Raw genomic sequence first — 25415 nt, forward strand, 5'->3', positions numbered from 1 at the left:
CCTTGTGTGGGTCCAACTTTGGCATTTACAGGGCCTTAAGGTTGGTAATAATATTAACAATAATAATAATAATAATAATAATAATAATAATAATAATAACAATAATAATAATAATAATAATAATAATAATAATAATAATAATAATAATAATAATAATAATAATAATAATAATAATAATAATAATAATAATAATAATAATAATAATAATAATAATAATAATAATAATAATAATAATAATAATAATAATAATAATAATAATAATAATAATAATAATAATAAAAGAAAATGATTATATAGCACCAAATCCATCGAAAGCAATGATGCTCCATTGCACTTAACACAGAGAAACAACAAAATCCCTAAGCAGATAAACATATTTTAAAAAAGTAAGTACATAAGCTTATTTGTGTTCCTCCAAATTTTTTACAACGAAACAAACTGGTTTTTATTTATGATCCATGGCCCTTTGGTAAGGAACTTCAAAAATAATTGTTTGTACAAACCTCTGCTAACGCTTTAGCTTGTTCTATCTGATTGCAGTCAAGATGAGCAAATAGTAGCTGCCATACTCCACCGTCTAAATCCTTCTCGTTAAATCTGTTCACCATTTCGAACACTGCAGAGCAACAACAAATGTGAACTTTCAACTCTCAAACCATAGGATATCTGGGCACAATTTTATAACACTGCTTTCCCAAATAAACTTTTGACTGAGGCAAGATTGAGGGCAAGTTGTCACCCCTCAGTCTTAATATAAATAACTAATTCTTATATAGCGCATTTCCAGCTGTATCAATAGTGCCCTGGTCATTGGGCCAACAACATTCCTGTAATCTTTCTCAGCTCCCTAGGGCGTATACAGACCTGAGCTGCTGTGTCGCTCCAAAGGCTTTTTTATACAGAATATCAACCTCTACCCTTGCAGGTACCCATTATAAACCCCTTTGTGAAGAGCAGCAATTAAGACTCAAAATCTTTCACTGATCTCGAGATGAAGACCTGAAACGCTCTATTAATGGTGACTCACCCTCTTCCATGTTGGCTTCACTCTGCAATAACCTGACGAAGAACGACCGTAGACCCAACCTCTTCATTTTGGTTGTGTCTCTTTCTACCTCTTGCTCAATGAAACTCACAGCTCCGGCGATGTCATTCCTGTCAAGTAATGATTGTGGCCAACTGACATTTTCTTTTGTCCATATTAAACCTCAATAAGGGTCATACAAATTCTGGTGTGATTGCCAAATGGGATTTCTAAAAGATGATATCTTTGTTTTTATTTTGTATTTTACAACAAATTGCTTAAACGGTACTTGTTTAGAGTTTTTTGGAAAAATTTGAATGAAGAGAATAACAAAACTAAAAAAATTATATCACAGAAAAAAATAAGCTTTGTTCAAGGTGTTTTCTCAATTTCAATATGCGGTAGACTTTCACAGACTATTGTTAAAACTCACCTCTTAATGAAACTACCCAGGATTGCCCTTCCCATGGGGAAAGTCTCTTGCGTTTTCTCCTCATACTTCATCCTCATTTCTAGCAGCTTTTCTAAGTTTCCTGTCTCTTCATACTTCAAGGCAAAGTAGCGCAACCCGGAGCGGATAGGTACGTTGCCTTGGTCCAGCTGTTCATCAAAGAGTTCATGTGCAGCTGCCGCCAAAAAGAAAAGCAAGAACAAATGTTTGGTGGGTTGGGATCACTAGGCTCCTTGAAGTTCAATCCGGGCCTCTAATGTCACGGCCATGTCACTCAGCGCAAATTAAAATCTTGGAAAGTCTATTGGAAACTTTTGAGTAGCACTCCGTACTAATGCTACAAGTAGAAGCTTAGTAACCGAATGTCAGACAAACACACAATTCACTAACATACTAGGTGTACATGTCCAAGTTTTATATTGGACCTTTATGACTTCACTACTACTACAAGTGCAATTTGGCACGTTGATGATGGCGTGATCGCTTAAGTAGTGGAATGTTTGTCTTACAGACAGGTATCATGAGCAAAAGAGATGTCATTAGTGCAGAGTACTATTGAAATGACATCAAGGCCAAAACAACAGCCCAATTTCATAGAGCTGCTTAAACACACTAGACACTATTGGTAATTGTCAAAGACCAGTCTTCTCACTTGGTGAACATGTATCTCAACATATGCATAAAATAACAAACCTGTGAAAATTTGAGCTCAATTGGTCATCAAAGCTGCGAGATAATAATGAAAGAAAGAACACCCTTGTCACACGAAGTTGTGTGCTTTCAGATGCTTGATTTTGAGACCTCAAATTCTAAACTTGAGGTCTCAAAATCAAATTTGTGGAAAATTACTTCTTTCTCGAAAACTACGTCACTTCAGAGGGAGCCGTTTCTCACAATGTTTTATACTATCAACCTCTCCCCATTACTCATTACCAAGTAAGGTTTTATGCTAATACTTATTTTGAGTAATCACCAATAGTGTCCACTGCCTTTAAGCAGAAAACAGTGCATAATCGTTTTCTGTTAAGCCATAAAAAATCCTGATACTTCTCACAGATTTTGTCATTTCAAATAGTATTTTGGCTGGTAACCAAATTCTGGTAAGCGTACTTTTGTTGTGCTTAGCAACATTTAACAGGCATACCTTCTTCATTGCCTTGGTTCACATACACCAACATCAGCTTGTTCATTAGATGCTTACTCACAGAGAAATCCTTCAAATCTTTACACCTGGACAACAGAAATGACAATGAGCAATGATCAAAAACAATGAATACTGCAAAGTATCTTTTTAAACAACCTTGTTGTGTAACTACAGTGGATATAAATCCTTGCAAGAACAAACTAGCATAAGCAATTCCATAATCTTTCAACAGGGCACAAGTTTTACACTGGACCATAGGCCAGAGGCAATAGGCCAGAGGCAATAGGCCAGAATAGGCCAGAGGCAATAGGCCAGAGGCCAGTAGTTATAGTTATACCAGTTAACTTGTTGACTAGATGAGTCCACTGAATAACTGAATATTATTTATGAACAATAAAACCTCACTGTGGAATATCTTGAACAAAAACAAACAACGTTCAAATGTTGCAATTCCTTGCAAGTTAAACTGTGTCTGGAATTTTTTCTCATATTGATTCTTGTCGTGTAAAAAAAAGGCTGGTCCAGAAAACATTTTTAGCTACAGCACATGTACAATTGCTGTGGTCTTGTGGAGTTCTCATCCAAATTCTGGCACTGTTTAAATTTCTGTTTCTTTTGTTGTTATTTCCGATTGCATTTACTCACATTTCCTTGATTCTCGTAAACTCCTGGGTGTTGTTTTTATGGAGGTTCTCCCACATTAATGCTTCGTAGGCTTGCATCTTCAGCTCAATTCCTCCACTTATTGCCTCTTCCAGCATCTTTGTCGCTCCATCTAGATCCTAGGAATAGTAATGAAATGTTCAAAGGCATTAGTCATACCAAACTTAGTCATTAGTGAGGTGTTTATTGTGCAATTTCTTTCAAGGTCCAAATGGAAGAAGCTGGTTAAAACTTAGTACAGGATTGTAACATGTCACACTTTTGAGTGCACTTTGCAGGGTTTCCCCCTTATTTATTTGGTGATTAGCAAGCAGGACCAGGTAGCTTGTTGTTTCCCTAGTACACCAGTTTTGTCAATTGGGCCATCCTTCAAACTAAATAAGGATGTTTCTTAACACTGAACTAGCCAGCCGGACCACTTGAATGAATTTTAAATGGTCCTTAGGTATTTTACATGGCATTTGGCCAGCAGACCACTGTTAAGGGGAACGCTGCATTGCGATTCTGATTTGCCAAAAGGGTCTTATAAATAGCTTTAATGGCTTACACAAAGTATTGAGAAAACATCAGCGCCATGAGGGTCTATCTGTGGCGGACACAAGACTCTTTATCAGTTTTATCCAAAATTCTTTGCGCACTGTTCATGTGCATTGGAACATGCATATTAGCATCATAACTATCAATGCAGCATTAAGCCTGGTTTATACTTTCTGTGAATGTGAATGGGATATGAATTTTGATGTAACAATTTGCATTGAATAATTTGCATCAGTTGCCCTGTGCTGAACTCCCTCGTAACATTCATGGAGAAAACAGCCATGTGACGTCAAAATTTGCATCCCATTCCCATTGGCAAGAAGTAGAAACAGAGCTTTATTGGTTAGATTTCTTTAATCTCACCCCAGATTGTATTGTGGAGATGATCTTGTTCTGACAGTCAACAGCCGGGTCGTCATGACTCATTGTACTCTCAATCAACTGTCAAAAAAGAGAAGAAAAAAATAATTAGCAAAATTTTAAATTATATTTTTAACTTGCAACAACTCTCCTGGAACTGGCAAAAAGGGGATTCCGACTTGCTGAAAATTTACAGACTTATTTTCACAACTCGCCTGGAACTGTCAAAAAGGGAAACAAAACTTGCTAAAAATCTACAAACAAGATGAACAAAATTGGCGGGATTTACATTTACCTGAGGTACTTGGAAGGGGACTGGTTTGTCGTACGAGCGGAGGACATTGGCCAGGTACCTCAGGGTACGATCCTTGGGCACAACTCCTTCATCTTGCATTGACGTCCAAACCTGGAGACATTTGTCCGGCTCTCGCTGTCGAGCTGAAGGGGGAAACATATTGTAAACATGGTTGACATTTATATTCTGTAATGTTTTTGTAATCTTTCAAATTCACCGAGAGCATCTTCAGTTTGAAATTTTTTCAATAATCAAAACTATTTTCAAGGGTGGTTGTAAGCTATCATGACTGACGTTAAAAAGCCTTGGGATACTAGTTTGGTGATTTCCAAACTAGTGATTTCCAAACTAGTTTGCTACCATTTAAGTTGACCAACCATTCAGAACCATTTGACAGCAAAGGTTGTGTACATGTATGGTAGAGCGACTGCGTAAAAAACAATCTGTGGTCACACCACTTGCACGTGTTTTCACAAGACACAAAGAGCGCCATCACTGAGGTAAATGAAGACCTGCCATTGGCCGGGTTGTGCACGTATGAGTGCTGACTGTTTACAATGTAGTTTCAATTGTGGGTTTTTTTTTTTTTTTACACTAATAATAAACAAACAAGTACCACAAAAGGAGACAATCACTTAAAGTTCAGACACAAACATGGCAAAAGCAAAACAAAAAGATGAAAACTGAGAAAAGCACAAACATCCCACTAGCACAGAAAGCCAAAAGTGTAAAATAAACACCCCAAAAACGGCCCCCCCCCCAAAAAAAAAGGGTAAAAAAGAGAAAGTGACAACATTATAGAGTGTTTTGTATGGGCCTTTATTATTTCTGGCTTACCGTACAACTGCAGCAAGAAGAAGTGAAGATTATCCCTGTCACATCCATAGAGATCCTTGGACAAAGTACAGAGGTTCTCTAATGCTTCAGGCATGTTCTTGCCGATGCAGTGCTCAGCGTACCATTGAAGACGACGATCCTTGGCAACCAAACCAGGTGTCTGTTTAAGAAGAACAAATTGGTTTGCAGAAGTGACTGAGACAATCAAAGTTATAATAATTTTGGTTGGAATAAAATAAAAAATTAAATGATCTGAGCGAGACTTGTCCAACGACCTCAGAATAAACGTATCGGCGCTCCACCAACTGAGCTATCCAGCCCTGTTTAGATGTCTCCCTATAGTCAGGGTCTTCGATCGAGGATACTTTCTATTCAAACAAGATTACTCAAAGCGATATAGAAATTGATTTTACAAAAATAAATTACACCCAAAAAGGAATGTTCCTAACTTGCAGTAAAGAGAAGTTTCTTAATACGAGTTTGAAATGTGTTCAGAGAGTGAATGTTTCTCATGTCACTGGGTCGATTGTTCCATAAGACTGGCGCAATGTGAGAAAATGCCTGGAGGAGACAGTGCAGTTATAAAATGTTTTTAAATTATTTTTCTTCTCCAAAAGATGTGAGGCACACCTAACAAAATTTCACAGATTTTCTTTCTTGTTGTACCTCAAATATCTTCTTAGCTTCTTTGAATTTGCCGGTGGAGAGGAAGGCAAAGATGAGATCATAGAGCATGTTGATGTCTCCGTGGTGTTCACTGGTAAAATCCATCGCTACAGGGGGAAACAAACAAACAAATCATCCGACGTGAAGTGGTAACAAAAAGTCTCGAGTTTTTCAACAACCAATTTTCTATCAGGTGAATGAAAACCTCGACATCCTTAAGATCAGGCTACCTAGTGCCAGAGGGTTTAAAGAGGTGCCCTCATTGCTCTTATTATGTGGACCCTGGTTTCAATCAAATTTTGGACAGGGCACATTACATGTTTTAGCTTTTTGGTCTCTGCTATCCCGACGATTTTGGCAATTCCTCAATGATCTAAAACTGACTTCTCATCGGTTTGATTTCCGCGATAGACTAATAATGATAATAACAGTGCCCTCTCTTGTTCACCTTTCTGAAGTTGCTCAGTGTCTCCTTCTTCCACCAGCTTGATGAGAATCTCATGAAAGTGGGGCATGAGTTTATACTTGGTCTGGCATTCCTTGACACACTCCATGGCTCCAGCGATGTCGTTTCTGCAGCGAGTTTGAATATGAAATTTAGCAAAATGTCAACACAGCACAATTTTATAGGCACTTTTTAGAAACTACGACTTCGGCTTGGGCTTCAATTTACGATTCGACCATTTTTATATTTTAGTCATAACTGTATGGTTTTTTGCTGTAGTATTTTTGTGAATGCTTGTCCTTTTTAATATAGTCTACAGACAGGGGGCCAATTCACAAAGTGCTAAAATTGATCTTAACTGCAAATCAATCGTAGTTGCTAAGCAAAATGTGATGGCGCAATACAAATCACTCTAGCAATAATGACAAGTCATCTTTAACATGAATGTTTGTGTTTTGAGAAATCAACCCTGGCCTCCTTCCCGCTCCCCTTCAGCAACGCTGCAAAGATTCAACAAGAGTTTAAACTTACTTGACAATGTACGCAGTTACGACGGGACCCAAGATGTTAGAGTTGACGTTGATCAACTCCAGCTCAGCCAGCTTATCAAAGATCTGCCGAGTCTGTTCAGGTAGTCCTGCCTGGGCGAGATCATTCAGGAGGTGGAACAGCTGCTTTTCTTGTCTGTCCGTTCCAACCCCTGAAACCTTCATGTCTTCAACCAATTCCAAGGCCTCTGTCAGAAAAAGGTGATCTAATAGTTAGCCTTTGAGAAATGCTCTACTAGGGGGCGAAATATCAGGATAACTATTTGTTTGTGATAAGAGATGTCAAATTTGCATCGGGGATAAAGAATATTAACTGAATTTTCCCATACACCGACGTGCGTTAGCACTGTATACTTAGTACTTACCCGAGTCCTGTGAAAAAATATCACAGGCATGTTACTCGGGAAAGTACTGAGTATACAGTGCTAACACACAACGGTGTATGGGAAAAACCAATTAATATTTGTTTGTGTTTATACCTTAGGTCTTTTTGGTTGGTAAGCGCAGTTTAAACAGCAACTACCCTTTGAAAACTGAGTAGTCAGCAAATCCTCCATTGTTGGAGCGATCATGTTTCTCAAACACTGCTTGAACGCATTGGACTATGATTAAAAATGTTGGGTGTCGTGGGGGTTCAGTGCGTCAGACTCAAGTTCTTGTGGTTAAGTCATGAGGGTGTAGGTTCAAATCTCGATCATGACAGTTGCGTTCTTGAGCAATTTAGTGCACTTTATATTTTGGCAGCATAGGCAGGGAACTGATATTTAAGGAATGAAATAAATGGCCCAGTGACCAGGGGTAATAATGCTGGAACGCCCGAGCATTACTGAGTGACGGATGTGAGAGTTATAAGAAGCCATATTATTTTTATTATAAAAAAAGTAACACTTTTTGGAAATATTGTAAACTGTACCTTTTTGTGTTTTACTTTACTTTTGATAACATTGGCTGTACATGGATATGTTGTTTTTGTCTGATCAAATAAAGTCACCAATGGGAAGGCAGATTGTAGAGAGACTTACCATCCATTCTGTTTGCTTTAGCTAATTCACAGATCAGCGGCTTGTACTTTGACATGTCCAGCTTGAAATACGGGTCAAATTGTTTTCTGAAATGAAAAGTCACGTGATTATAAAATGCGACCAAAAACAGAGTATGAAAAACAAAAACCCTCATCACCAGAAGTTTGCAAACAGTCTGATGGTGTCTGAATAAGTGCTGTGACTTGCGATAAAGGAACACTTGAAACCAAAAAGTCACATCTCCTTAAAGGTTATTCTCTATGCTGTCTGTCGCTTCCAAAGTTGCGCTGTGAACTTGGGTGTGATCCCTGGCTATGTGGCAGTTATAGGTTGAATGGCTTCTATCTGGCAACCTCGAACATATTTACAAAATAGGGAGACCAGCAAAATGAGGGTTAGATTGCTCAGTTGGTAGAGCGCCTGCCCTAGTAATTTGTCTTTGTTTAACCCCAAATCATGCAAAATATACCCAGCCAGTTTCCCATGTGGTTTATCTAAACCATTAGCTTACACTTTTTCCTTGTATTTCAATGCACTATCGAGCTGTTGGTTCTTGCTGCAAACCGTCAGCAAGGCTGCATAGATGGCTCCAGTCGCCTCGTAGCCCTTGGCCTCAAATTCTTCCATCAACTCCATGCATCGATTGTAATTCTGAAACATTCAAGGAAAATAGTTTCCTAATCATTGTGACAATGAATTGGTTTCAGTATGGTCAATACCCATCTAAATCGACATCTCTTTTCTATCCTGGCATGACATTTTAGCCCTTTGAAAAAAAACTTTAATAAAGTACATAGACGTATCTACCATGAACACATTGCACTTTATCAGGATATTTAACCACAATGTTTCGATTTTTTCAAGAGCATAACAAAATGAAAAATTTAACTTAAGTATTACCAAAATGGCTAGAAACCTGAAATCAAACTATTTTGAATGTGAGTCTTACATCACGTGCAGAATTGAGGAGGATAAGCTGCCTCAAGACGGTCCTGTAGTTGCCACCTTTTTCTTTCATCTCTTTAAGATGTTCTTCCAGAGACTCGACTGAGAGGTTCTATCAAGAAGACAGGAAAAGAAATGTAATGATTTCTCTCTATGGGTATGTTCAGACAGCGTACTAAATTGAACTCAATGAACTCAATTTGGACTAACTTTAGATCCGTTCAGACACACTGGGTTGAACTCGATCGAGTTGAACCATGAGTTAAACCAACTTTAGTACCGTGTCTGAACGCACCCTATATGGCCAGTTTACTTCTATTTCTTAGATACTTTCAACTCAGACTCACCGTTTTCATTTGTCTAATTCTGCCAGTGATGCAGTGATTGGAAAAATAAAACACCATGACAGATCATGGAAAGTGGTCCTGAGATGAAAACCCTTAATCTAAACAACGTTCTACCTGAGAGGGATGATAGAGTCTCTCTTTAGTACGATTTGAGACTTTGCGGTGACACCATGTACATGTACATAACAAATCTCTTTGGAGTAGTGATGTTTCTGAACAAAATCCTGTGGTTTTACAACAAAATAATTAGGAGAATACCCAGATTGATCAAATGTGTTCACTTTTCAATTCAATTCAATAGTACGTTTATCCCACACTCTTGTTGTAGAAAAAGAACAATTGTGAGAATTAAACAATACGTAGAAATGTAACAAAATCAAAAACGCATTAAATTGTACAGACAAAATATAATCATAAAGCAAATAATAAATAAATAACTATGAACTATGTACAAGAAAGGAGCGAGATACTAGACCAGATACTGCCCCCTACCTACATGTATCTACTGCGCAAAGCTTACAGCCAGTGCCGGAGGTCATCCGGATTCAGAACAAGAACCTACCTCTTTCAGGATCAAGTCGACATTACCCATGGGGTTTACATTCACGCTGTTTGGATCCAGAAGTTTATAGGCCGACGGTTTGAGTGGCGCCAACTTAATCTGATCCAGGAGGTTCCGAACTCCTCTGAACCGTATGGCTGAAATTTTAATTCCCTTCAATAAACAATGGAAAAAGAATACCTCTGTTAAGATAAAGCCAAATCAGAACTGTCATATATAACATTAATGTATAACAAAATTGAAGGGAAACTGACTGGGTACATTTTAAATGATCAGGGGTTGAACAAAGAAACAATTACTAGAGCGGGATTTGAATCAAGGACCTCCAGATTAACATGTCAGCGCTCTACCAACTGAGCTATCTAGCCCTATGTTGGCGGTGTCCAGATTTCGTCCCCCCAAAAAAATAGTATAAATTTTGCTGGATAGTGCAACACCAAAACCTGCGTGTGTGTAAAAATAATAACAAAAAAGGCATCATAGTGATATACATAGGTAAATGGGATTGAAATGAACATGTTGTGGCGCAGCAGTTTTTTGCAATCTGGACTCACGCATATGTAGTTGTGGACATTAAATGAGAACTACATGTATAATGTGTACGCCAGTTCAAAGGAGCTGTACAGTATTGCACAAATGGTTTGATTTTTCTGGTCATGTTTTCACCAACCTGTTGGAAGAGCTTGTCAAAGAGCAGTTGAACATGAGGTTTCAGTTGGCTGGCTCTCTGTTCAGGAATGGTCTTGATAATTTCATATAGCACACTGCCGAGGTAGTCTGCAAGGAGAGAAGATAATATACAATACAGGCGAGGTAGCAAATTTTCGACACCAACAATAAATTGAATATTAAAAAATTATAGTTTTACTTCTAATTCTATTTCAGTTTAATCCTCATCATATGCCCATTGGTTGTGTGGAACAAGATAAAATCTTGCAATTCCTTTTTGGCCACTATGGGCATTTTGACACAAGCAGCTTGCTGCCATTAATGTCTCTACATGCCTATGGGTGCATTCGATTAGCTTCCCCGTGTCGACCCTGCGGTACTTGCTTGGGTGAGCCCCTGAAAAGAGCTAATTTAACGATCACTCACCCTCTCGTGGTGACGCCATACACCTGGGGTCAGCCCACCTGGGGTCAGCCCACCTGGGGTCAGCCCACCTGGGGTCAGCCCACCTGGGGCCAGCCCACCTGGGGCTGACCCGGGTGAGTCCCTGGAATGACCTCAAAGCTATTTGAATGACCGGGGGCAGACCGGGCAACCCAGGGAAGCTAATCGAATGCACCCAATATCTAGCACATTCCATCCATACACAACATGTAAACAGATTCACTTCATCGTTCAATTGAAACTGGTATATGATGCACTCCACCTAGTATGAAAATGGTTAAACACTAACTTTTTGGGCTTGTTGCGGCCCACTTTGTAACTGAAAGGGTTCCATGTATGCAAATTTACCCAGTCTGCTATAGGACCCCCTTACTCAATGCTCTAGGCCCTTCCTACAAACCTTCCTTGGTGACATCACTGTCTTGGTCCTCTTTGAACTCAGTCCATAAATGCGTCAACAACTTGACAAGTGGCTCCACTTGAGGGGACCTAAGACAAATTGGAAGACAAACAGTGGGAGATATTACACAAAGTTAAATATGTGGGGATCTGTGACAAAAGGGGTGATAGATTCCTTGCATATGGCGTCACACTCTCAAAAACGCCATCCCCGAGGCCATACGGAAGCAGATGATTGGAGAATAACTGTTCTTTGTGCGTGAAAATGTGCGTGTGACCTCAATACACCTGGTAGCATTTCATGTAATGCAAGGGGGTGTATTGATTTCTATAGATACCTTACATAACGTTGATTGCACCTCCAAATGATGCACGTCTACCATTTACATCATCTAGGGAGCCAAATAGTTTGTGCATGAATGTGCATGATTTTGACTTCCAAAATGGCGGAGAGGATAGGCGCGTAAGAGTGCACTGTGCATTGTGCATAGACACAGTGAGACATTTTGTGATAGTTGAGGGTGCAACTGTAGGGATCTTTGATAGACAGGGTAAGGATGGCGGGACCAACTGATACCCACTGGGAGTTACTGTTTACGAAGCATACTGTTATGGTCCATTGGACAGAGGTAAACTTTATGAACTGCGGGCTCAATTTCACAACGAGCTGAGATTGATCTTAACTTCAAACCAACCTTAATTGCTAAGCAAATTGTGATGTCACTATGGTAATTAATAAGGGAATCAATGTGTGGTGAAGAGGTTTTCAACTAGTGGTTTAATCCCAACGAGGCCTGGTTCTAGATAATTTTACCGAGACGAAGTTGAGGTAAATTATCAAGAACCAGGCCTCGGTGGGTTTAAACCACTAGTGGAAAACCGATTCAACACACTTTGATTCCCACTCATAAATACCTTTTCGGTCAAATAACATCAACACTTTTGGTCAAAAAGTAAAATAAATGCAAAAATTTTAATTGTTCAATGATTTCTTTCAACACAACACCCCTCCAGCTATGAAATGGTTAAGGCCCTCCGCTGCCCTCGGGTAAACAACTCCTTATAAGGGAATGCTGTGTGCGTCGCGCGTATCGCGTGATGTGGCACAACTGTCCCGGCTGTTGCTCTCGACCAATAGGAATGAAGACACTGTCTTATAAGCACAGGTGCAAGCTTGCGTGTCACGCCCATGTTTCAACACTTTTTAACGGTCATAAACAAAGGTTTATACACATCCACGTGACGCGCTCTCCACCAATAGGAATAGCGAAACTGTCCGAGGTATTTATGAATGCCAACTCATCTTAAGATGAATCTTAGTGCTTAGTAAAATGGAGCTTAGGACTACAAATGATATTCACCTGTTGAAAGAGTTGATTAGTCCAGTCTTGAAGAGACCTATGTCTACCATACCAGGGTACTGCTCCACTGTCAAGATTCACACAAGTCAAATTTGTTATTATTAGTCTACTACTGCCAATAGTCACAATCATTGATGACATTATTGGGTTGTAAAATAGTGCACAAATCCCAGTAACTAGATCAAGGCAATGTAATAACCGATTATCATGCACACTTTCATAACCATTCCACGAGAGGATATAACATCAATCTGCTGTGCGTTTTGTTGTCCCAGATCTTCGTTGGTCTTGTGCTTTGTAATTTGCCCATTTGGAAATTGTCAGTTCTGTATGTATTTACCCTTTAATGATGTTCTTATATGGGTACTCCCTAACACAACATGTGCTTACTTGGCTGTGTGCCCCCAACTCCTAAAATTCTTGTTTTACTTTGTCTACGTCGTATTTTTATTGATTGAGAAATTTGGAAATAAATGTTGAATTGAAATTGAATCTTCCCTGCATGAATGCTACATTATTCTGTACTGCTTCAAACTTTTTGTGAAATGGACTTACCTATCTTGACGATGCTTGCTAATTTATTCTTGGTGACTTCGTGCCTGCAAACTGCAGTCAATAACTGCTTATCTAATTCTACGCCAAAACCCTGGGTAGAAAATAATATATCTCAATGTTACCCATCGTATCGTCTGAACAGTGGGCCGCTGGCCAGATACTAGCTGAAACACCCGAGGACCAGTCAAACTTCACTCTAAACAGTCAAGCTGGCTAGTTCAACGTTGAAAAGCATCCGTTTTCAAAATAAAGTATGGACTAGTGAAATGACGGACCACTAACTTGGTCCTGCTGGTTAGTAACTGAAAAAGTTAAGGGTTCTGTGCCAATCACACAAGTGGCAATCTTCCGAACATTGTTATTGTTATAAAGTAAAACCAATTAGTTTATATTTTAAAGGGTCCAGGCTCTGTATAAACCGAGGCTTTTTCCAGGTGCCCTCCTCGTATCACCCTTTGTTCTTTTGTTCTTGTATGTTTTATGATTATTTATTGTGATATTTGGAAATAAAAAATAAAAAAAAACAAACAAACAAACAGTGAACCCTTCAAATAAATGTAACTATTAACAACTTCATGTCCGATGACGTGTTAATCTACACATTGTTTTTGGACAGACGTTTTTTTAATGGCCAAAACAATTTTAGACTTTCCTCCATTGTTTGTGCCGACAGCCTACGGCCGACATTTTTATCCACCAATAATGTTCATTGTGTAGCACACACAGACATGCACCTATTGTGATAAACTTTGTTTTACCCACACAAAGATTGAAAGGAGGTTCTGGGATCTTGCCGAGTAAAAACCCATTTCCGGGGGTTATTTCGAATCAGGTGAGTGCCAATTAAATTTTCTCAAATAAAAACATCAAATGTCAGAAGCAATGATGAAAATCTATGTTGTATTTCCTTTGTCAAGTCAGGGTTTTCATTGTGGCAAAGATGTTTTCAAGATTTCCGTTATTTGAGAAGCTCAAACAAGTTCTAAAGAAACAAACCAAGGTGGGAGCAGAGAATGTTTTAAAATACAAACGAGAAGTGGATTAGATTCATCACTTTAATACCTGAAGTTCTTGTATCATATTAGTTGCTGATCCATCGACGGCCGGGATCACATATCGAGAATAGGTCTCTACATTGACTGGTACACCTGCTTCCACCATTGCTTTGGCCAATGATAAAACACCTACAATGAGTAACAAAGACGACTACAGTCAGTTAAACAAATAATGTCTGACAATAGGAAGAAATTATAATGGCCATTTGATATCCATTTTAATCTTCCTTAAAGGCACTTGACACTACTGGTTATTACTCAAAATAATTATTAGCATAAAACCTTACTTGGTAACGAGTAATGGAGAGTGGTTGACAGTATGAAGCATTGTGAAAAACGGCTCCCTCTGAAGTGACGTAGTTTTCGAGAAAGAAGTAATTTTTCCGTGAATTTGATTTAGAGACCTCAGAATTATATATTGAGGTCTCGAAAGGGTGTTTTTTCTTTCAGTGTTATCTTGCAAAGTCGACGACCAATTGAGCTCAAGTTTTTACAGGTTTGTTATTTTATGCATACGTTGATATACACCAAGTGAGAAGACTGGCCTTTGACAATTACCAAAAGTGTTCAGTGTCTTCATTGCAAGGCAATTCTTTCTTGGTTAAAGGCAGTGGACACTATTGGTAATTGTCAAAGACTAGCCTTCACAGTTGGTGTATCTCAACATACACATAAAATAACAAACCTGTGAAAATTTGAGCTCAATCGGTCATCGAACTTGCAAGATAATAGTGGAAGAAAAAACACCCTTGTCTCACGAAGTTGTGTGCATATAGATGGTTGATTTCGAGACCTCAAATTCTAAACTTGAGGTCTCGAAATCAAATTCGTAGAAAATTACTTCTTTCTTGAAAACTATGTCACTTCAGAGGGAGCTGTTTCTAACAATGTTTTAAACCATCAACCTCTCCCCATTACTCGTCACCAAGTAAGGTTTTATGCTAATAATTATTTTGAGTAATTACCAATAGTGTCCACTGCCTTTAATGGAAGGTTGATGTAAACTTGGGGTAATGTGTACATTTTCCTTGCTGCCTCTTCCAAAGTTTGTATGATTTGACTCAAAAATTTTGATTTCAAATTTGCATAGCTATTTATATAGAGCAAGAATAAATCCACCAGTAAGTACAAAGGATTTGTCATGATGCATGTATTGTCCGTGGCATAAGCAAAAACAAGATGTTCTGTGTTCAGAAACGCTTTGTGCTTACATTCTTTATGAAACTGGGCCCGGGGACTGATTCCACAAAGCAATAGAATTCATTGCAAGACAAATTGTCAGTATAACCACATTGATTTGTACACTTAGCAACTATGATTTGCAATTAAGATCAACCTTAGTTCTTTGTGAAATCGGCCCCAGGTCCGTGCTACAGCTTCTAACACACTTAAAGCAAAATGCCGAGATCTTTTCAAGAGACTACCTACCCTGTCCATTCCCTTGGTTTACTTCAGTGGCCATCATGGGCCAGAAGTAGTGTGGCCTCACTGGTAAATCCTATAAACAGAGTGGAAGGATAAAGGGGGTCAACAGTGAGATTGTCATCATGTTTAGGGTTCGGAATTATTTAGAGCTGCCTCACATCATTTAGAAGATCATGGAGTAATAATCTAGGATAAAGAGGTCAATGTAAAGGTCACAGAAAAGGTCAGGGTTACAAGGAGCTACCTTCACTGGTTAAACCTTAACACTGCATTGAATAACAAAAGAAATATATATAAATCATATGATTTATGGTTCATAGCCACCAATTGTTTCTGAAATAGAAACTTTGATTGGCTGTTATTTTCCCGCTTCTTTCTGGATCCTTCCCTTAGTCCCTTTCCCCTCTCTTTTTCTATAAATGGATATGTTTTTGTTTGTACTTGTTTTATGCCTCTGAAGAAGGTCCGGATTGGATCGAAAGCTAAGGCCACCTACCCTATTCATTAATCATATGTATAGATACATTCATACATGTTTTTTTTTTTTTGTTTTTTTTTTTACAAATGCACAATTTAAAAACAAGTTTCCAATGGGTATTTCAAAAAAGAAAATTTGAAAGGATGTACTCTTCAAAAACCAATACCAAACCAGCCCTTTTTATCTTGTTTTTATACATACCAACTCTACCATCCTCTTCATCAGACCAATGGTGTATTCTGTAAAAGCAAAAGGGGGAAAAACAGCAAACGGATTATTACACACAGTAAAACATTGAGAGATCTTATATTGATCAATTCTGTGCGGAGATCAGAAGCCATCACATACTGATAAGGAAATAGTGTTTTTTCTCACTATTCAAACTAGAAATGAAGTGCAGTTTGTTTAAGTGACTTAAATGTCATGGTTGAGCAGTCTACTTGGTGCACCAGACTCAAGTTCATATGTTGTCAAAGTGTGGGTTCGAGTCCCATTCATGAAAATTGTATCCTTAAGCAAGACACTTAACAATAATTGATTCGTTCTTCTGATGGAACACAGTAAAAGAACACAGTACACTTCACATAAATAGAAAGGGTTTGACCTTGTGTTAATGGCAAAGATGGCAGCAGATAGCTCCTCATCACCTTGTAAACTGTAACAAAAGTGCTACAAAAAGGGATCTCATAATTCAAACATTGCTTAGCATACCTGTCATAATCCCATAACACTAATTAGCGTTTTGAAACAGTCGTTATATGTGATGAATTGCTATATCAGACCCGCATACTATAATAACTATAAGGTAATCAAGTTTCATTTCATTTCTGCAACTGCTAATCTGCAGCTTATGCTACTTGGTCCATTAACCTTTGCAACACCCAAAATATACAAAGATGGCACATTTATTTGAGTTGAACATACCATGTGGAATGGTGGTCTGGTTCCTAAGACCAACATGCACTGCTACAATGTACGGAGATGCATGTATACCCTCGCTGATCATTGCATCCAGGTATTTAAAGAGCGTCTCATGGGGCTGGGCAGTGGAAAGTATCAAGACAAAAATGTTTAGTTATTTGTTCATAATCATCAAGTTTTCTGTACAAAACAATCGTCCAGAGTCCTGTGAGATACAAAAATCCTCCCGCAAATTACTCAAGTGGGATTCAAATCCATGACCTTTGCAATTCCAGAGCAGAATGCACAGGTGATGGTTTCGATCCTGTCATAGTAATATGCATTTGGATTTTTGTCACAGGACTCTGGAAAGCACTGAGTATACAGTGTGCTTCACACCAATCAGTGTACCCGGGTAAAACCCAAATAAAATTCCTTATCCCGATGCAAATTTAACATCTATGAAAGTAATATTTGTTCAACAATGACACAGCTCAGTGTCTGAATTGATGGATTCAACTGTGGCTACAGCTGAATCACTGAAAAGGTGCAATCTTCAACATTGTCATTGCAGCCAACAGCCATAGCCAAAGCCATAGTTGTTTGATACAGGCACAGCTAGACAAGAATTGACAAACAAGTTACCGTTCCGAGTTGAACCAGCGGATCAATGAAGAAGTTTCCATGATTTTGATGATCGTCTCCTGTGGAAGTGTCCATCTTACGAGACTTGAAGACTCTGATGATAGAGAAAGCCGCGTCTATGTTTCCTCTCGAGATCAGAGTAATGCAAAGATTGATGGCTTCTGTAAAGGGGACAGATGCAGATGGATAAAAAGTGTTTATCAATATAAGACGTCTACACGAGGGGGCCAATTTGATGGCTCGTAGCTACAAGGTCGTTCAATTTCAATTTCACAAATTTGAACAGATAAATAAAAATCCACAAAAAATTAGATTTATAAAAAGATTGTTTCTTTCTGCCTAACACTTACTTAGGAGACTACTCTTGATCACTAAATTCTGTTGACCACAAGCTAATTATGAAAAAGAAATTTTATGAAATCCATTCAAACTGCATGAACGACCCTGTCTACATTGCACTTGAGCGCAGCTGATGGATTCTCCAGTTCTCTTCATAAGCATCTTGTGCAATGGCTCGGCTCGTAAAGCATGTCTGTCCTCCAAAGGCCACTCTTGCAGCATTGTGAAATAAGGAATCTCTTGGAAAACCCAATGAACTGTAGGATTATTTTACTCACCAGGAACAAAGCCTGCACCTAGTCGCACTCTCTCCAACAGCTTTGATAAAATAAAGATACGTAAAAAAAAAGTTAGTCGGCAATATCAAAGCATAGGAGCCAATGCAATGATCGTCAATTTTAAAATTGGGTTGGGACCGTTTAACTGGTTAATTGTTTTACATTGAAGAGTAGCTCCAAGATCAAAATGAGTTTTGCAATGCACTCATTTTTAGATAAGAGTCCCCATGAAATTGGAGAAAAATTTTCAAGTCTCTAAATTTCATGCTGAAATGGTTTAAAATGTCAATTCAAGTTATACTCTTTCAGAGCGAAAATTTGAAATTGACGTCATAGGACAAGCAGGAAAAAATGGGTCCGTACGTTCCAAAGAGGATTTTATGCAGAAGTCAAAGGGTCAAATTCGATGCTGTTTTGATGAAAATATATTCAAAATCAGGACTAAACTGAAAATTCTCTGAACAAACAATGTACAGGCCATACATTTCAAATGCTGCGTCATTAAAACATTTTTTTAAAAATATTTTGACAAAAACTACATTGGAAGGATTGCAAACACTGGAATTGTACACAATTTTGACATAAGGTCAATTTTGTCCCCTATTTTCAGAAGGGCTCTATCTATAGACCATGTGAACCTTGTTTACAATAAGTGTGACCTTGTACATTCTTTGAGTATTCTGGCAGGCAAGATACTACACTGGTCCTTTCGGAAAGTTGACATTTTGTGTCATAATTTCCACATAAAACCAAGAGTTATGAAAGTAAAAGCTGGACAAGTTTTGAGATGTGCCCCCTCTCATCATATCAAAAGTTGATTAGAAATAGACAGTGCAATCTCCATAAAATATAAGATTTTATGTTTTCTTCCATTGCGCCATGTACAAATCATGCCTGCAGAAAGTCCAGGCCCTGTGGCTCTTTTGTAAACATGTGATGTCACAGGTCACATCCTCTATTGGTGGATCACCAAACTAACTATTCTTAACTACAAACCTTGGGGAAATGTTCTTCATGTCCACTCGTGGCCAGACTGTACAGGGAGTTCAGGTAGTATCGGTCAGGCATTTCACCTACTTGCGCTTCCGCTTCTACAATAAGCTGATAGAAAAATATTTTTGAAAGAGTTGAAACGTTTTCTTTTACAGACCATAACTGATCAAATGAAGAGTACTCACCCATAGCTCACATGAGATCAACATTCTCCTAGTGCGATTCGAATGTTACAAACTTGGTCTTTGTACCAGTATTTGTTTTCCTCATTACAATTTGTTTTTGCGCATTTCAATTCTGGTCTTATAAAAATATTTCCGGTACAGTCAAAATTTTGAGCCATACAAACATAAATACAAAAATGTTTGATGTACTGCCATTTCATGAAGACCACAGCAGTTTGTGACAAAACAGAGAAACAGCCCTGAGGTCTGGTAGATTTTAAACCAAAATTTGAGGGAGCAGTGTACACTTACATAGCAACACTGACTCCTAAAGTGTGGCAACCAAAATAACTGTCAGTTGATTTGTGGCACAACGCCTTTGTAGAGGTACTGGTCATCTGCTCTTCCTCACCACTCACTGGCTTGGTATTTCTTAGCTATTTTGCTTCTTTGTTTCTTTATGTACCGATTTGTATATTTATATTTTTATGCCAGCATAAAGTCTAATAAAACTAAAACTTGGGAAAACAAAAGGTTTTGCCCATTTTGAGCTGTCAAATACTAGCATTCCTTTACCTCTTCAATGGCCTGAATATCTCCCTTCTCAGCCAAGGCACACATGAGAGTGCTGTACGTTTCTTGGCTAGGCTCAAGTCCAACATTCCTACACAACAACAAAAATAAAATGTTATTTAAATCATCAATGAAAAACCGAAGCCATTAACGAACCAATAACACATTTTTGTTTATCTAATTTAACAGTTTACTGTCAAGCTGAAAAAAAAGACTCTGACATATCTAACAGCCTCTCTACACACAAACTTGTTAAAACAGCAATGGGAGACTTTCTGGGACGATAGAGGGCAGCAGACTTACCGGGTAAATCCATTGTTCTCAGAATTATGCGCATGTTCAGAACTACGTAAACAATGGAAATTTACCCGGTATGTCTGCTGCCGCCTAGCGTTGGAAAGTCTCCTATTGAATGATCTCTATATGTTCTCTATTCTTTGGGGGGTGGGTGATTTGGATCGCACAAGGTCTTTTGAGCGACATCCCCATTGGTTTTGTACACAAAATCAAAGCAAGGACATCCTCATTCTGTCAGAACACGGCATCCCTTTTATTAGAGTCCTCTGTTATAACAAGCAGACAACATTTGTGTAATGGTCCCTGCCAAGCGTAGACCCCATTGTTTTCCTTTGTGGTAGTAATCATGGACCTATTGTCCCTTTTGTGGATTCAATACCACTCCCCAAATGATTTGTTACACTAAGGTATCACAGTGACGCTGAATAATGTTGTTAGGTTCTTTGATTAACAATCAAGGGGCTAGATTACGGTTGAAATCTTAGTATACAGTACCTCATAACAGCAAGTATATTGCGTGCATTATCCATGTCCCTGAGCACACAAGAAGAAAAAGGAAAAATTTATGTTACATTTTTCATTATAAGAAGGAAATATATTTAAAATCCTGTAAGCACTTTGATTACTCTAAAGCATGGCCATGAAACTGGGTCCAGCTTAACTGGACCCAGTGATAAGCAATTGTTATTTGGGCCTATAGCCCTCAATCCTTATAAATCCTTCAATTCGGCCAAAGGGGATAGAAGTACAAAAATTGGGAGGATAAGGGTTAGTCTATGTATGCTACAGATGTGGTATTAATGGCTTACCCAGCTCTTGCATGTCCAGTGATGAGTGAATTGAACACGCCTTCAGTCACTGGTAGTTCCTTGATTTTCATAAACTCAAGAATCTTTGTAGCTCCTTGGATGTCTCCGAGGAGGCAGTATGCACTGATTAATCTCTGATAAGTCACCTTCACAAACAAACAAAATACTTAATATTAACCTTCCTACTCTCTGACCAACCAATATCATCAACTGGAAGAAAAACATGTAGCGAATGCACAGTACACAGTCAACCCTCTTACTTTATGACCATTTTTAAATATCATTCACTGTGGTTTTGAATGATACGTACACTATGCAAACCAACGTGGTGAATGCATGGATCTACAAAGTACAAAGTTAATCCTCCTACTTTCTGACCATTCAATGTCATTCCCTGTGTTTTTAAGCATTGGACTCGAGCTCTGGTGTTTCTGATCAGCAGAGTGTGGGTTCCAAATGCTGATCGTGGAACTTTGATACTTTACCAATATTAATTTGTCCTTTGAATGGGACATTAAAGGCAGTGGACACTATTGGTAATTACTCAAAATAATTATTAGCATAAAACCTTACTTGGTAACAAGTAATGGGGAGAGGTTGATGGTATAAAACATCGTGAGAAACGGCTCCCTCTGAAGTGCCATAGTTTTCGAGAAAGAAGTTATTTTCCATGAATTTGATTTCGAGACCTTAGATTTAGAACTTGAGGTCTCGAAATCAACCAACTAAACGCACACAATTTCGTGTGACAAGGGTGTTTTTTTCCTTTCATTATTATCTCGCAAGTTCGATGACTGATTGAGCTCAAATTTTCACAGGTTTGTTATTTTATGCATATGTTGAGATACACCAACTGTGAAGGCTAGTCTTTGACTATTACCAAAAGTGTCCACTGCCTTTAACCTGTTCATCTTTTGTGCTAGGATTGGTAGTGCACGTAGTAAAAGAACCCTAAATCACTTGATTCAAACAGCAAACACCTTTGTTTTCAGGTTTCCTCAGGCTGGCAAACTACAGTCAATAAGTTCACTTATGAGGCATCCTTGGTTTATTACTAAAAATAAATAATAATAAACACAAAAAAAAACAAGTTTGTGGGTGGTTATTTAAATAACAAAACTAGTGCAGATCAGAGCTGAAAAATAGGATACGAAAGGCTACTTTTAAAATGACAGTTGTGTTAACAGTAAATGCTCTACATACCCTATTTGGTTCAATGGACTTTGACTCCATATTGGCCAGGAAGTCTGTCGGTGAGAATTTATGTTCATTCTGAAGGTACACATTGAGGAGTGCATTATAGTGACTCACATCATACGTTGCTCCTGTTAATCACAAAATCGAAAAGATTATTATTATTTATTTGACAAAAAAAAAACACAGCACATTTACAAAGGAGCAATTACAAGGAGACAAAAAAACAAGACAAAAGTAAGCAATAGAAAACAAATAAGTCAGTTATTTCAATCTTTAAATACAAGTCAAATTGGATGCTTTAAAAAGTTCAAATATGTAATAAAAAAATATGTTCCCCACAGTTCTTCACTGTGTTCAAGTGTATTGTATTGTATTGTTTTTCCAGGTTTTGCAGTTGAAGAAACAGTAAATACTGAGACAGGTTTTGCACCAGGCAATAGATGTTGCAATGACTACCAATTGAAGGGAAAACAGGAGTACCCATGAACAGTGTTAGCTGCTTCAGGTCTGGAATTTCACCTTTGAGAGGGCAAGACCATTTTTATTTTGCAAAGGGCACTTCCACTTTTTAAGGGACACCAAGGCCAAGACTAGGGCAACAGAGTGACTCAAGTCCTGTAGCTCCTGAATTTTTTTAAATAAGATAAAAAAGTACCTAAGTTGAGAAGATTCAATTCATTGTCAACTAAATATCTTGATCTCTAGACTTATCCAAAAAGAATTCTTACCAATACTCCCAAGTTTATCCCAGAATGTATGAGCCAGGGCTGTTCTTTCTTCAGATTTGACCTCAGGTAGTAAGGAACCACAACTTCTTATCAGTAACAAAGCTTGGTTCGGGGTCGCTGTGCCTGTGTTTTTAAAGAGAAAATTACATGAATAGTAAATTCCTAGAACCCTTCACAAAAATCATATTTCAGAAGGCTTGGATGATTTGAAAGGTTACAAACATTCGGCCACTTGAAGAAGTGAATAGGGATCCTACAAAAGTCATGATTAAAGGTTTTGGAAAAACTTTGGTCGCGGTTCAAGTCCGGCTCCTTTAAATCTGTCTCGGTTCAAACCCAAATTGATAATCATTTAGGATAGATTTGGGATACACATACGAGGTTTGCATTAACACCAGGGCCCAATTTCATAGAGCTGCTTAAGCAAAAAAATTGCTTAAGCACGAAAATAGCTCGCTTATTTTACACATGTTACTGGCCAAAATTTCATGCAATACACATTGCTTGTGACTGGTATTTAGCTGTTGTTTACTTAGCATAACAGTTGATGGAGTCTTGGCTGGTAATCTGTTGTTACTTAGCAAGGATTTTTTCGCTTAAGCAAAATTTTGTGCTTCTAAGCACACAAATTTGCTAAGCGTGAAATTTCTTCATATGATAAAAACAGGATTACCAACCAAATTTCCATGTAACACTCAGGATAAGCAAACAACAGCTGAATACCAGTAACCAGGAATATGCAACGAATATAAATTTGACTGGTAATCCTGTTTTTATCAAAGAAGAAATTTCATGCTAAGAAAATTGTTGTGCTTAGCAGATCTATGAAATTGGGCCCAGGTGTATTGAGGTTAAATGAGGATACAGATTAAAATATTGTGATGTCCCTCACCCATATTGCAGACTTCATCAAAGACCAGTAAGAGCTGGTTCTTAGTGATGCGGCCAGTCCTGCGTACCATATCATCCAAACGGCGTAGCACTGTGCGGAATTCATTGTCTGCTCTGACCGTCTTACTTATTTCAGTCTCTTGATTTACCTGAGAAGTTTGGTTTACCACAGATGAGATGGAGAGTGCCCTGCAAATAGAAACAAACAAATAGAAGATGACAAGTGTTCTTGTGAAAACTTGCAGATTTCCGGCGTAAATAGATTGGCTCAATAAGAGATTTGGAACTCTAGGTAAATTGTCCTTGTTCAGATAGCTCTGTGCGATAACAAAACCCTCCTGCCGTCGACAGGAGCAGGGAACGATTTCGCCTGTATCGCATCGCAATTTGCGATGCAATTTGGATGATTTGCTATGCAATTTTAAAAAGTGCCACGCAAATTTTGCGATCCAATTTGCGATGCATATTTTGCAACATTTATGCTTGGTACAAAAACGTCAATTGCTTATTTAAAACCATTCATATTTAATCAATTTTCCCGCAAGAAAAACGAAGCTAAATTAATAAGAAATCACCGCCGACGACTAACGTTTTCTTCCGTGATGTTGAATACTTTTACACACCACTCTGGCAGTAGGGCAAAATCTACCAATGAAAAATGTTGTTACGCGCTATATGGAAATTCAACAGCCAATATTATACTTTATAGTTTCTAGAAGTATACAATGTTCAGTATACTAAGTATTAGTTTAAAGGCAGTGGACACTATTGGTAATTACTCAAAATCATTATCATCATAAAACCTTTCTTGATTACGAGTAATGGGGAGAGGTTGATGGTATAAAACATTGTGAGAAACAGCTCCCTCTGAAGTGACGTAGTTTTCGAGAAAGAAGTAACTTTCCACAAATTTAGAATTCGAAATCAAGCATCAGAAAGCACACAACTTTGTGTGACAAGGGTGTTTTATTATCTCGCAAATTGAACGACCGATTGAGCTCAAATTTTCACAGGTTTGTTATTGTATTAATTTGTTGAGATACACGAACTGTGAAGACTAGTCTTTGACAATTACCAATAGTGTCCACTGTCTTTAAAAAATAGTTTGAAATAGAAATTGCAAAGTAAGCACAAAATCGGCCACTAAGCAGCGCTATGAAATTGGGCCCTGGTCTCGCTGGCCAGTTAAAAAAAAAGTTAAGGGCAACCCCTGCCAAAAAAAGACATCCTCACCCACACAAAACCGTTCCAACCATTCAGCCCCAGAAAAATTTTAATTAAATAAAACATAATAAATTAATTTGAATAAAAAAAAAATTATAAAAAAAGAAAAAAAGAAAAGGACAATTTTTCAGCACGCCTCGTGAAA

The 25415-nt window shown here is 38.1% G+C and overlaps 1 protein-coding gene across 2 annotated transcripts in view; it reads right to left on the minus strand.

Moving 5' to 3' along the window:
* Window positions 1-25415, minus strand: part of LOC117292386 (leucine-rich PPR motif-containing protein, mitochondrial-like) — a 32176-nt gene that overhangs the window by 5665 nt on the left and 1096 nt on the right. For both annotated transcript variants that reach the window (XR_004519291.1, XM_033774417.1), the window contains exons 2-33: window positions 24048-24235; window positions 23156-23278; window positions 22434-22555; window positions 21231-21376; window positions 20917-20955; window positions 20128-20215; window positions 19391-19495; window positions 18395-18434; window positions 17778-17938; window positions 17157-17271; window positions 16434-16471; window positions 15758-15827; window positions 14337-14458; window positions 13275-13365; window positions 12720-12786; window positions 11360-11448; window positions 10517-10623; window positions 9847-9999; window positions 8942-9049; window positions 8504-8643; window positions 7993-8078; window positions 6954-7158; window positions 6426-6550; window positions 5978-6084; window positions 5312-5471; window positions 4475-4617; window positions 4183-4260; window positions 3265-3401; window positions 2620-2705; window positions 1458-1650; window positions 1028-1155; window positions 504-616 (exon numbers count right to left, since the gene is read on the minus strand). Coding sequence is in view for 1 of the 2 variants with exons in the window: in XM_033774417.1 (XP_033630308.1) it covers window positions 504-616; window positions 1028-1155; window positions 1458-1650; window positions 2620-2705; window positions 3265-3401; window positions 4183-4260; window positions 4475-4617; window positions 5312-5471; window positions 5978-6084; window positions 6426-6550; window positions 6954-7158; window positions 7993-8078; window positions 8504-8643; window positions 8942-9049; window positions 9847-9999; window positions 10517-10623; window positions 11360-11448; window positions 12720-12786; window positions 13275-13365; window positions 14337-14458; window positions 15758-15827; window positions 16434-16471; window positions 17157-17271; window positions 17778-17938; window positions 18395-18434; window positions 19391-19495; window positions 20128-20215; window positions 20917-20955; window positions 21231-21376; window positions 22434-22555; window positions 23156-23278; window positions 24048-24235 (3673 nt within the window). In the remaining variant the exon portion in view is untranslated. The remainder of the gene's footprint in view (window positions 1-503; window positions 617-1027; window positions 1156-1457; window positions 1651-2619; window positions 2706-3264; window positions 3402-4182; window positions 4261-4474; window positions 4618-5311; window positions 5472-5977; window positions 6085-6425; window positions 6551-6953; window positions 7159-7992; window positions 8079-8503; window positions 8644-8941; window positions 9050-9846; window positions 10000-10516; window positions 10624-11359; window positions 11449-12719; window positions 12787-13274; window positions 13366-14336; window positions 14459-15757; window positions 15828-16433; window positions 16472-17156; window positions 17272-17777; window positions 17939-18394; window positions 18435-19390; window positions 19496-20127; window positions 20216-20916; window positions 20956-21230; window positions 21377-22433; window positions 22556-23155; window positions 23279-24047; window positions 24236-25415) is intronic.

The sequence above is a fragment of the Asterias rubens genome, chromosome 1 (genome assembly GCF_902459465.1).
Source record: "Asterias rubens chromosome 1, eAstRub1.3, whole genome shotgun sequence".
NCBI lineage: Eukaryota > Metazoa > Echinodermata > Asteroidea > Forcipulatida > Asteriidae > Asterias > Asterias rubens.